The following is a 13,210-nucleotide window of genomic DNA, read 5'->3' as shown; positions in this document are numbered from 1 at the left end:
TAACCCATGCACTCAGTGAGACACATTTAATCATTCTCTCATACAGTCAGTCATGCACCTACTAAATCCTTCATCCAGACACTTATACATCCACTCATTCTTCAATATGTAAGACATATTTGAACTTTACAGAAACGTACAGTCACTGGGTGTTGTCATCAGTGATGTCATCAGTGATGTCATTTGAGATGTCATCAGTGATGTCATCAGTGATGTCACTGACCATGTCATGAATGATGTAATATGTGACATCATTAGCAGTGGATTGCGGGTCCGCGATATATAGTTCGTGCAACTAACTATATATGGAATTTCAATGGTTTTGTACAAATAAAATAAGGTTTTTTAAATGCTAATCCCTAACTATATATGGTCTATAACCTATGGTTTTTTCAGTGAATATATATATATATATTATTCACCAAGATGCCACTAGCTTGTACCAAAGCACTCGATGTTGCTCTGCCATCCAGCCTTCATTTCACAAACATGCTTGTCTGCTTCACATCATTTGGTTTGCCTGACGCGTTTCAGGGTCAAAGCTAGTGGCATCTTGGTGAATAATTTGTGCACGGCAGCCCTATCGTGACCAAAGCACCATCGCCTGCTGGAAGAGGAACTGTATTCAGCAGTGCGAGGCCCGAGTCTAAAAGCGATTTTGGATTCCTCTGCACAGCGCTCCACATTAAGTAAGCATGCTTGAGTGTGACACAACCTACTAAGGGAATTTTAAGCACAATATTAAATGTGCACTCGGACTTACTAAAAGAAACATTGAACACTTCTCTTTATGGCCTACAAGTCCCATCAATCACCAGAGTGACGATGCACTAAGTCAACGCCCACTGGGGGGGCTTGTTAATTAAAGCGCCGGAAACGAATAATAAAGAGATCTCCGAGTGGCATTTCTGCAGCCTCTAAAGACGGGGTCTTTGACCCTGAAACGCGTCAGGCGAACCAAATGATGTGAAGCAGACAAGCATGTTTGTGAAATGAAGGCTGGATGGCAGAGCAACATCGAGTGCTTTGGTAAAAGCTAGTGACATCTTGGTGAGTAAAATATATATATATATATATATATATATATAGGATGCCACAATCCTGCAGTGCAAGCAACCAGACAGCGGCTCCAACACGAACACAGGTACAGACCACAACGAGGGTTTCGTAGATTTAGTATAGTGCTTTATTCCATCGATGGGAACGGCAATATATATATATGATGGGGATAGAGCGTGGCAGCAGAACTGCAATTCGCCGAGCACCGCCACGCAGCATGGTGTAACGAGTCCAAGACGGCGAGCATCCAGCTCGTGGGGAGATGCTCATATACCTCTCCCCAACTTCAATACCACTACGTTGCCTGGCTGGCGAGAGGTCTCCAGGATAAGGCGACTTCATGACCAATGTAAACCCCGAACCAGCACGCAATACTGCGAGTAGGCATCACGGCAGGACTGCAAACACCACAAGGCACTGCGCCCATCCAGGGGCGTGCCCTAAACATTCAAAAGGGTGTTTCCTGCCACTACCCTGCAAAGCATTTGTCCTCCTCTGAAGAAGAAGGCAACCACCTTCGAAACGCGTCAGGATACCAGACGAAGCAGGAATTAATTATGAACTGTGTTCCCGGTTTACAGCCACTGAGCGTCCTGTTACGAAATAAAGCCTTACCTGGAAGCCTCGTGAGTGTGGTTGGTGTTTTCACACTTGAGCGTTTATATTTTGGAAGGTCCCATCACCTTCCATTGCTGCACCCGCCTGGGAAGAGTGTACGGCGCCTTGATGGGGATAGAGCGTGGCAGCAGAACTGCAATTCGCCGAGCACCGCCACGCAGCATGGTGTAACGAGTCCAAGGCGGCGAGCATCCAGCTCGTGGGGAGATGCTCATATACCTCTCCCCAACTTCAATACCACTACGTTGCCTGGCTGGCGAGAGGTCTCCAGGATAAGGCGACTTCATGACCAATGTAAACCCCGAACCAGCACGCAATACTGCGAGTAGGCATCACGGCAGGACTGCAAACACCAGAAGGCACTGCGCCCATCCAGGGGCGTGCCCTGAACATTCAAAAGGGTGTTTCCTGCCACTACCCTGCAAAGCATTCGTCCTCCTCTGAAGAAGAAGGCAACCGCCTTCGAAACGCGTCAGGATACCAGACGAAGCAGGAATTAATTATGAACTGTGTTCCCGGTTTACAGCCACTGAGCGTCCTGTTACGAAATAAAGCCTTACCTGGAAGCCTCGTGAGTGTGGTTGGTGTTTTCACACTTGAGCGTTTATATTTTGGAAGGTCCCATCACCTTCCATTGCTGCACCCGCCTGGGAAGAGTGTACGGCGCCTTGATGGGGATAGAGCGTGGCAGCAGAACTGCAATTCGCCGAGCACCGCCACGCAGCATGGTTTAACGAGTCCAAGATGGCGAGCATCCAGCTCGTGGGGAGATGCTCATATACCTCTCCCCAACTTCAATACCACTACGTTGCCTGGCTGGCGAGAGGTCTCCAGGATAAGGCGACTTCATGACCAATGTAAACCCCGAACCAGCACGCAATACTGCGAGTAGGCATCACGGCAGGACTGCAAACACCACAAGGCACTGCGCCCATCCAGGGGCGTGCCCTGAACATTCAAAAGGGTGTTTCCTGCCACTACCCTGCAAAGCATTCGTCCTCCTCTGAAGAAGAAGGCAACCGCCTTCGAAACGCGTCAGGATACCAGACGAGGCAGGAATTAATTATGAACTGTGTTCCCGGTTTACAGCCACTGAGCGTCCTGTTACGAAATAAAGCCTTACCTGGAAGCCTCGTGAGTGTGGTTGGTGTTTTCACACTTGAGCGTTTATATATATATATATATCTATATATATATAGATATATATATATATATGGAACTTGTTCCTGGCTCTCCACACTTCCCGGCAGGCAAATGCAAGAAGAGAGGGATACGGACACCAGATTCTTGTGGAGAAAGCAGGTACAGTATCCTTCTTCACATGCGGAAACGCAGTCCGCTTACTGTTTTTATATCTATATTTTTTTACTTTTATTTTTCTTAGTGGTGCTCCCGTGTCACGTGATAAGTAACAAACATGAAAAACATACTCATATTGCACTTAATTTGTTTTTCACAGAATGATTGCAACTTGTAACCAAACCGGGTCGGTATGTGAGGAAAGCTTAAACATTGCAAAGGTACATATGCCTGGACACCTCTAAAGCTAATTGCGGGTTCACATTAATGTCACAGTGAACTATTTCATGATATTAATATGGACAAAAGTAAATATAAATCCATTTATATATTGTCCATTGTCAGAGTTGCCTACAATTGATCATGATAATAAATACAAAAAATATGAAAATGGTCTTCATAAATATTAAATATTAAAATTCACAATAAATAATAAAATCAATCGCGCAACAGCTGGTAATTCTCATCTGAATAAATTCATAGGTATATGTGCCTATATATATGCATATGTAAACATGCTGGTACTGCTATAAATATGTGCAAACATTCACAATATGTAAACAATTAGATGGCTACTATTCAATATTCGATTGCTGTGCCTAAAAGTGCAAAGGTGCTGTGCATATAGTGCAAACATGATGTAAAATAGTGCGGGTAATATGTCCATTAAAACAAGTGTATATGAAAGTTTATATTTAAAAAAAAACAGGAAAAGGGTTTTTTTCAGCTGAGGAAACAGTGTTGGTTGAGCATATGTCTATCTATCTATCTATCTATCTATCTATCTATCTATCTATATATTCACTAAAAAAAAACATAGGTTTCACAATCGTTATAGTTAGGAATTAGCATTTAAAAAACCTTTGAAATTCACTGAAAAAACCATAGGTTTCACACTTGTTATAGCTAGGAATTAGCATTTAAAAAACCTTTGAAATTCACGGAAAAAAACATAGGTTTCACACCAGTTATAGTTAGCTGAGCAGTTTACTCATACAAAACCATTGAAATTTCCAAGTTATAGTTAGTTGGACTCACTATAACTCGCGCGCCCGCAATCCACTGCTGATGATGTCACATATTACATCATTCATGGCATGGTCAGTGACATCACTGATGACATCACTGATGACATCTCAAATGACATCACTGATGACATCACTGATGACATCATCCATGTGATAATACGATGCACCTCCTCACACTCTAATGCAACCTTTGATACATCCAGTGTTAAATACAAACTACTATTTCTGTAATTATTGACACACCAATACCAGTAACTACATACGCACCCACTGATTCCTAGGTCTACACACACATCCACTCATTCACCCATACAATCACTCATACATACAGTCACTCATCAATACAACACTATCATATCCACTAATACACCTATACAGACACTTACATGCTGACACTCATCCACAAAGTTACTCAAACACCTAGTCAGTTATGTAAAGAATCAATCACACTCCCATTTCCTCAACTACAAACTTATACACACTAAACCTTACTTATTCAAACATATACTAACACATACTTACTCTCTTTTACAATCACTAATACATGTACACATTGATCCATACAGTCACTTACGCAATCACAGGCTCTGATGTTTAGTCATTTATATATGTGAAGTAGTGTGGCTCACTGGTTAGAGGCGGCAGACCCGAGAGCAGAGGACGGCCCGGGACCAGGGTTCGATTCCCGGCGCGGCAGGTTTCTGGACCAGGGTCAGCGGACTTGATAATTCTCTCGCCTTGGTGCCCACTCTGATCAGCGATCACACTCGGCAACTCTGGGCATTAGCTTGCCTCATCTTCACTAACGGCCCCACCAGACCGCCGGGGATGCCTGGTCTCACCCTGGAGATACCCATTAAGGGACCATCTCTCAGGGAAGCCAGGAAGGGTTTCGCAGCGGTCGAAGCGCTTTGGGACCCTATGGGTAAGTAGTGCACTATATAAATGCCTATACATACATATATACCAACTCTCACATGCACTGTGTTTTATATATGTACTTACATGGACATGTAGCACTGATATATCCATTCACTCAGCAACACACCCATGCACACAATCAACCGCCCATACAGCTGTTTCTATATGCACTCTTGAACCCATATACCTAGTGAATCAACTGGTCACACATCTATGCACAGAGTCACACACCTCATAGCCACCCACACACATACTCACCCTCACATTCAAATACTTAGACAACCAATCAATAACCCATATAGCCACTCATATCGCTATCGAGTTATAGTGAGTCCAACTAACGTGGAAATTTCAATGGTTTTGTATGAGTAAACTGTTCAGCTAACTATAACTGGTGTGAAACCTATGGTTTTTAAAGTGAATTTCAAAGGTTTTTCAAATGCTAATTCCTAGCTATAACAAGTGTGAAACCTATGTTTTTTTCAGTGAATTTCAAAGGTTTTTTAAATGCTAATTCCTATCTATAACGATTGTGAAACCTATGTTTTTTTTAGTGAATTTCAATGGTTTTTTAAATGCTAATTCCTAACTATAATGATTGTGAAACCTCTGGTTTTTTCACTAAATTTCAAAGGTTTTTTAAAAGCTACTTCCTTTCTATATCTAGTTTGTAATCTACGTTTTATTTTTATTTGATGTTCTGTGTAAGTATTAAATAATATTTTTTTTTTAATAATAATATTTTTCCAATTTATTATTATTATTTTTAAATAATTTTTTCCTGAGGCTCTCAGGGTGCGCGCACCGGTAAGCTCGCCCGAGAGCACACCGAGAGCGCTATTTCTGCATTTGTTTAAAAAAATATGTATGAAAAGTAAATAATAACGCAAGACATTTAGTACCATACTAATAAAAGCAATATTTATAATTTACGAAATGAAAATGAATTTTCATTTTCGTAAAGCTATCAAAACGTCACTCTTGCGCGCCGCGGAAGTGCCCCTAGAAGCGCCTACGTTCGCGCTGCGTAAGCGACCCCGGAAGCGCCTAAGTTCGCGCCGCGTAAGCGCCCCCGGAAGCGCTCTGTTGCGCGCAGCGTAAGCGTGTCAAGTCATGTGACCTTAAAATAACTCTTTTCATTGGTTGCTAACAGTTTTTTTTTACAACTAATGAAAACCCCACCCTTTTCCTTCACTTCTTCTTTCACTTTGGTGAGAGCAAGACCTCTTTTTTTCTGTGCTAAGAATTTGTGGAGAGAATGGCTGCCAGACCATCCAGCAGCAGTGAGGACTTAAATGATTTCATCGATAAAGAGCCTCCTCAGCCGAAGGTGAAGAACATTTCATCTGGAAATCTTTTTCTATACCTGACGGGCATAAAAAAGTAAATGCACCAAAAGTTGAATGCAAAATCTGCCAAACTGTACTTTCCCATGGAGACCCCTGAAAGAAGTACAGTTTTGGTAATTCAACTATGATTCGCCACGTAGAAAGGAGGCACCCCCAGGACTATGCCCGGGAGAGTGTTAAGGCTCTAGCACAAGAGGCACCCAGGGATGGGGCCTCTACATCAACCGGAGGACCAACAACATCGGTGAGGGGGCGATCGCAAGAGCTGGATCCGAATATTCAGCCTGCTTTTAACAAAGGCGTCCTTAAATGCAGAGACTGTGATCAGCTACTTTGCGATGGGGAACAAAGTGTTCTGCTCATGGTTCGAGCATTGGAGAGTAAGTAAAGTTTTTATTGCACAATTATTTAAAATCATTGCAATATGCAAGAATACAAAAGGACAGTAGTAAAAAAACCCGAGGCTATTAAAAACTAAAATAGTGAATGGGTGGGAAGGGAAAGTAAAAAGACAAGGAAAGTCAAAAATCAATTACTTGCAGGGAATTAAAATTCAGGCTTGCACAGAGGGAAAAGTCATGGAATTAATTTCTGTAATGAATTTGACAAAGCGGGTCGCCATTGGAGGCGAATCCCCCCTCATGCATTCCTCAAGTGCTTCTTGGCATGTCCTAATACATAGATGGAGCCAGATTGGTCTCAGCCAGAATATTCTTTGTGGCCGCAATTGATGGCAAATGCACAAAATGTGAATTAGGTTTTCCTCTCCCCGTTTGCAAAACCGACATTGAGAGGAGGCTCCTGATTTATATCCTTGCCCAAACTTGTATGCTTTCAGCGGGATTAGACCAAATCGAAATCTCATTAGCTGGTGTTTAATATACGGTTTCATTGCTGATGCAAGATAGGATGGGAGGGTTTTCGGAGCGTATAATTTGGCGGCCCAGGTACCGTGAGAAAGCTTAAGTACCAGTTGTGTGACCGCTTGGTTTGAGAGGATTTTCGCTTGCTTGATTAAGAGATTTCCTTTTGTTTCGTTGGACAGAGAAGAAGACCATATGTCCCCGCTTCGAGCAATTTGAGGCAGAACGTTAGATATTTGTTCCATTGGAGAACCATCGCTGCCGTTCCCAGCCCTAAATTTGTTTTTTTTGTTTTTGCTCCTGTTGAGCAGTTTCCCATTCCCTGTTTTTGTTCCTGTTCTGAATAAGGAAAAGGAAAAAAGAAGAAAAAATAAGTTATTTTCAGAACTAACTCCAATTCTCATCAAAGAGCTGTGGTCTTAAAAATATGAAAAAGAGTAAGTGAAGTAGAGTGCATTGATAAAGGAGAGGAAAATTAGTAAGAAAGCACAGAAAGGGACGAAAGGAGAAGGGAAGTGAAGTAGGGGGAGTGAAAGAGGGTGAGTGTGGGGAAGGAGAGTGAGGAGAAGGAGAGTGAACATGGGGAATGTGGATATGCGAAGAAAAAGTAGTAAAGGAACAGGGGTGTGGAAGGGTAAGAAAATAGCAGTGAAGTTTTGGAAAGAGTGGAGATACAGACTGGATAAAGACAAGTAAGTGTGAAACCAGGTAAGTAAGACAGTGAAGAAACAGAGAAAGTGAAAGAAAAAATAAGAGTAGAAGACTGAAGGCCTCATGAAGCCATGCGTCACTTTTACACCACGGGTACGTCACTTTTTGTGACGCACCAGTGCTGTAAAAAATGCACCTTATTGAGTCATACTTACAAAGTGACTCATCTAGGTAGATGCGTCACTTTGTAAACCCTTGCGCCAAATTATACCTACGTCAGGTGTAATGTATACAAAAAGGGTGTATTGACGCAAGAAAGGGTCGTAGAGGTGACGCAGTGAAATCTAAGAGATATCACTGCATCACTTTTATGACGCTGTTGCGTCCAAATCTTGCGCCTGTATCACAGCAGGCGTAAGACTGATGCAGGCCCTTTCACATGGGCCTGGCCCTATGTGAAAGGATGCATTGCTGGAGTTGCATCTTTTTTGTGACACACTCGGCAGAGTTTTCCTTCTCCTTTAATAAAACCGAAGTAAAACATTAGCAAATTCATTTCTGCAGAGAGCTGATTTATATCATTGTTTAATCGCTTTAGCGCTTCAATCTTCACATTATATTGTTCACATGTATCACTAAAGCATAATTACTATCTGCATGGTTGCTAATCAGACAGGTTCTGAACAACAACAACTGGATTTCTTTTTGTTAATAAGTGTTTATAATTTCTAAAGTTGATCAGGCTTTAAGAAGTCTGCGTCTTAAAAAATATTGTTTTATTTTTTCATCTTCTTTGGGAATTTAATTTAAATCCTTTCAAACAAAGACCTATATCTCCAATATAAAAGTGACAAAACTTCACAATAGCGTTGATTTATTCTGATGATGTAATCCATACTGAAAGCACTGATATTGGCACCAAAACAGGGCAATCATACGGAGAAAGTAAAAGCAGGTGAACAACTTACCCCCACTCAATAACTTCATCACCAACCACAGCTCGTCTTTTACCACAAAGGAAGTGTAATAAGTCACTACATTGGGATGATTGCACTGGCTCATGGCTTGTATTTCTTTCTGGAAACAAGACAGCACAGGAGTTGATAAATTGGGGGGAATAAACTATTATTACATGTATTGAGAGTTAACATCGTAAGATCAGAAATTTACATATTTGTCTGCCGAACTCTGTAGGCCACTTTTATTGTTCTCATTTTCCTGCGAAACAAAAGGTTTGCCCACAAAATTATAAACTGCTAATCTACAGTGGAGAGTACCAGGCACTTAGTGCAAATGATGGTTATTGTAAGGCATTGTCTATAAAATAAAAAAACATTTTATATTGAAAATAACACTCTTACTTGTACAATGAAATGGCATTGTGCTTTGACGAAAACGTAGAAGCAATTAAAAATACAAAACAATGGGTGAATACTTCTAAGCATCTTGGAAACAGATACACGAGTCTTTAACAGCAACATCATCTGCCATCTTAATGTATCGACTCACCTCTCTTCCACAGTAAAAGAATGCTGCCATATAAATGCAATGAAAACAAAAAAGGGATGTGACAAATATGTCTTCTATCTGTTGAAACCCCAACCTAATGCCTCTCTACGCTCATTGTTTGGCTGTACCCGGATTCTTAGGTAAGTCTACTGAAACCTTCTTATGTTTTGCATCACTGACAACCTCTGATACATTCTACCTACAGGTGTTAGAAAAGGGGGGGGGTCTTTGGGCAAAGATCCTGCAACAGGTTCGCATTTAGTGCTGTTCATTCATTTACTTATTAATCTATTTATAAACATCTCTTGACACTACAAGTACTAAACACTGAGGGGCAAGCCGACAAAAACACATCTTCAACACGTGCGCATTGCCAATAAGGCTTTATGACAGTATATCGAGTGCAAAAATGATCAGGTACATAAATACTGAACCACAAAAAGTATTATGGCCACAATATCGATATTAATGTGTAGGGAGGGCTCCGGCAACCCCCCCCCCCCCCCCCCAAACAGCCCAGGGGACTGCCACCTATATACGGGGCCCCCACAGACTCGGGGACCACCACCTCACCAGGGCTTAATTAACAACTTCTTGAGCTCTACATTGCCCTGAGGACTGCCAGCCCCCAGGGCCGGCTTCAGCAATGTCCCGGGGTGCCGAGCCCCGGGACATTGCTGTTTGCTATGGAATGGCGGGAGCACCGCTCCTGCCATGTCATAACAAACACTCTGAAAATACTCTCGCTGGCTGAAAGCTGAGGAAGTATCTGTTTCCCTCATCACTGTCAAGCTGCCACTGCTTTGGAATCCTGGAAGCTGCATATTAGCAAAGTATCCCAAAGTAATGTGATCCCCGCAGGAGGTGGGGAGCCACCAGTGTCTGTAGAGGCCTTTAGGCTCCCCCTCGCAGTCCCTAAGGGTGCCCTGGGTGGGACCAGGGCACCCAGCCAGGAGGCCAGGCCCAGGTAAATGGGGTTCCTGGGGCAAAAATCGGCCCAGAAAGAGGGCTGCATGGCCCCTCTCCATTTTATCCTTTTATTATATAAAATGGGGCAGGCCCCGGGGGATGGTGTCCCTGGGGCCGAAAAGGGCCCAGGAAAGAGGGGCCCATTTGGCACCCCCTTCCTTTATTAAAAATATTAATAGTAAAATAAAGAAAGGAAGGGCCCCGGGCGATGGGGTCCCCAGGGACGAAATCTGCCGGGATGGGGGCGCGCAACACTCTTCCTTTTAAAAAAAAAAGAATAAGGATTAAAAAAGGGTCAGGCCCCAGGGCATTGGGTCCCCGAGGCCCAAACCAGTCCAGTGAAGGGGGACCACATGGTTCCCCCTTCCTAAAAATATAGAAAGGAAAAAAAAACGGGAACTTTCCATAGGCCCTGCCCCCTTTCTCCACCATTTTGCAAATGCGTCTCCTGGCGCGCTGCTGATGAGGGATGAGGTCTCCTTCGTTGCTACGCATCCTTAGGGGCCAATAAAACCTCTTGTGATCTCCAGTAAGCCTCACACAGTGGGACTGCTGAGAGATGGTTAGAGGCACTGCCCCCTTTCTCATCACTTTGCAAACAAGCTTCTCGGCGCACTGCTGGTGGGGGGGATGAGGCCCCCTTGCCTCCTGAGGGCCTCAGGACTAAAGGGGACTTCTTCCCTCAACCAGTAGTGCGCCAGGAGGTGTGTTTGTAGAGTGGTGGAGAAAAGGGCAGGTCTCTGATGACCTCTCAGCAATCTACCAGTGTGGGTCTATCTGAAGGTACAGGATGGCTACTTGGCCCCCAAGGATCTTCAAGACCCAAGGGGGCATCGCCCCCCCAACTAGTAGCGCACCAGAAGGCGTGTTTGCAGAGTAGTGGAGAAAGGGGGCATGGGCACTGAAAATCAGCAAATCGAGTTTGTGGGACTTGCTGGAGGTAACAGGAGGGGTAGTTGGCCCCCAATGACCCTCAATTGCCAAAGGTGACTTCATCCCCCAACTAGGAGTGCACCAGGAGGTGTGTTTGCAGAGTGCTGGAGAAAGGGAGCATGGCATCCTACCAGGTCTCAGCAACCCTGCAATATGGGACTTACTAAAGGTAATAGGAGGGATAGTTGGCCCCCAATGATTTCCTTGGGGGCCAACTGTCCCTCCTTTTATCTATAATAAGTCCCAGACAGCAGGATTGCTAAGTGGTCTTCAAAGGACACGTCCCCTTTCTCGACTACTCTGCAAACGCAGCTCGTGGTGCACTACGGGTTAGGGGATGAAGTCCACTTTGTACCCCCTGCAAGTATTACACAGCAGGATTCCTGAGAGCTGGTCGGAGGACCAGCCCCCTTTCTCCACCAATCTGCAAACACGACTACTATTTGAAAAACCATAGGCATTCACTGAAATATCCAAAGGTTACAGGGACGTTATAGTTAGGAATTAGCATTTAAAAGACCTTATAATTAGTCTCAGGTTTCACTCGTACAAAACCAGAGAAATTCAGCGGTTTTAGTAAGCTGAGCTAACTACAACTTGCGCCCCCACAATGCACTGCTGATGAACTCACATATTACTTCACTCATGACATGGTCATGACATCACTGAGCCTAACTAGAACATCCTAGTAACCTTTGTTTCTTTTAGTGAATTTCTAAGTTTAAAAAAAATGCTTACTCCTAACTATAATGTCCCTGTAACCTTTGTGTTTTTTCAGTGAATATGCACCAGTAGATATAGTTAGGCCCATGTCTCCATAGAAAAAGCGTTTTTGGCCTGCCTATATCTTTGGAGCAGTTGACGAATCTTCACAAAATGTTCCCCAAAATTCTTGTTGCTCATGGAAAGTTTTGGGGTGATCCGTCAAGCGGGAGCCAAGAAATTAGGGGGGGTCAGAAAAAGTGTTTTACCATGTTACATTTTCTTGAGATTTCTAGACACGACTAGAGTCCAAACCACTAGCCTGAATTACACCAAACTTGTTTGAGAGGTAGTTCTTGGTCCAGAAAGAACCCTTTTTGTTTGTTGGTGTAAATCCATTCAGTAGTTTTTGAGACATAAAAAAACTAGGTATGGGCAGTGAATTCTATTTTGCTGGTGAAGTTTGCAGAGTTTTGCCCACCCCGCATTCCACAGAGCACGGAGTACCGAAAAACTCTGTTAAGTGGCGTTAAGCAGAGCTTTTCTTTTTACCCAGCTTGCCAGCTTTAAGTTGGCGAGTGAGTAAGATTGTTCGCTAGACCACCTCTCAGTGAGATTTCTCAATGTGTGTGGATGAGACTGGTGGCTGCCGCTTGCATTGAGAAACCTGGCGCTTTAGTTGAGGAAGCTGCCACTAAAGTAAAAGATTTACTCGAGCTGTAGAAAGAAGCACCGCTCTCTAGCGCTTGGTGACGTTCTTGCGGAATATTACAGTGAGGGATAAACTACCAGCACTTAGCTCACTGCGAGCAGGGTGAATTACTGATCTCCACTGCTTGCAGAACTCTGTGGAGCAGGGTGGAGTTTTATCAGTACTTCACGGTGTTCTGTGTAGCAGAACTCCACAAACCTTGCCCAGGCTCCTAAAAAAATAAAGAATAACGTTTTTAGAACGTTTGCGCTTCCTCCGAGGAACTGACAATCCCTGATTGGCTGCCAACGCTACAACCAAGAAGTTTGGCAGCCAAAGTAGGGCTCGACTTCAGCCGGGTCCCACAAAAACTTCTATTTTAAAAAAAACAGGGGCAGGGTAGGAATACCCTTACTCCATAATTGTGGTGCTGGGTTCCCCTGTGACCCAGAGAGGGCCAAAGAGCACTTTCTTTTTTAATTTTAATTTTTTGCTGGAACCCGATGGAGCCTTAAATCCATGGCAGAAAAATGTAAAAAGCAAGCGTGGGCTCCCACACTTGTGTGTCGTTAAGCCCCTGGGTGGGTCAGGTCACAGTGGCATTTGCTTAAAAAAAAG

General features: G+C 43.5%; 1 protein-coding gene across 1 annotated transcript in view; it reads right to left on the bottom strand.

Moving 5' to 3' along the window:
- STK39 (serine/threonine kinase 39) overlaps nt 1–13,210 on the bottom strand; it is a 1,290,321-nt gene that overhangs the window by 792,147 nt on the left and 484,964 nt on the right. The window contains exon 3 of the mRNA XM_086958759.1: nt 8,757–8,865. Coding sequence (XP_086814885.1) covers nt 8,757–8,865 — 109 coding nt within the window. The remainder of the gene's footprint in view (nt 1–8,756; nt 8,866–13,210) is intronic.

This window comes from Lissotriton vulgaris, chromosome 2_1 (genome assembly GCF_964263255.1).
Source record: "Lissotriton vulgaris chromosome 2_1, aLisVul1.2, whole genome shotgun sequence".
Lineage (NCBI taxonomy): Eukaryota > Metazoa > Chordata > Amphibia > Caudata > Salamandridae > Lissotriton > Lissotriton vulgaris.
This window is presented reverse-complemented; position numbering and strand designations above follow the sequence as displayed.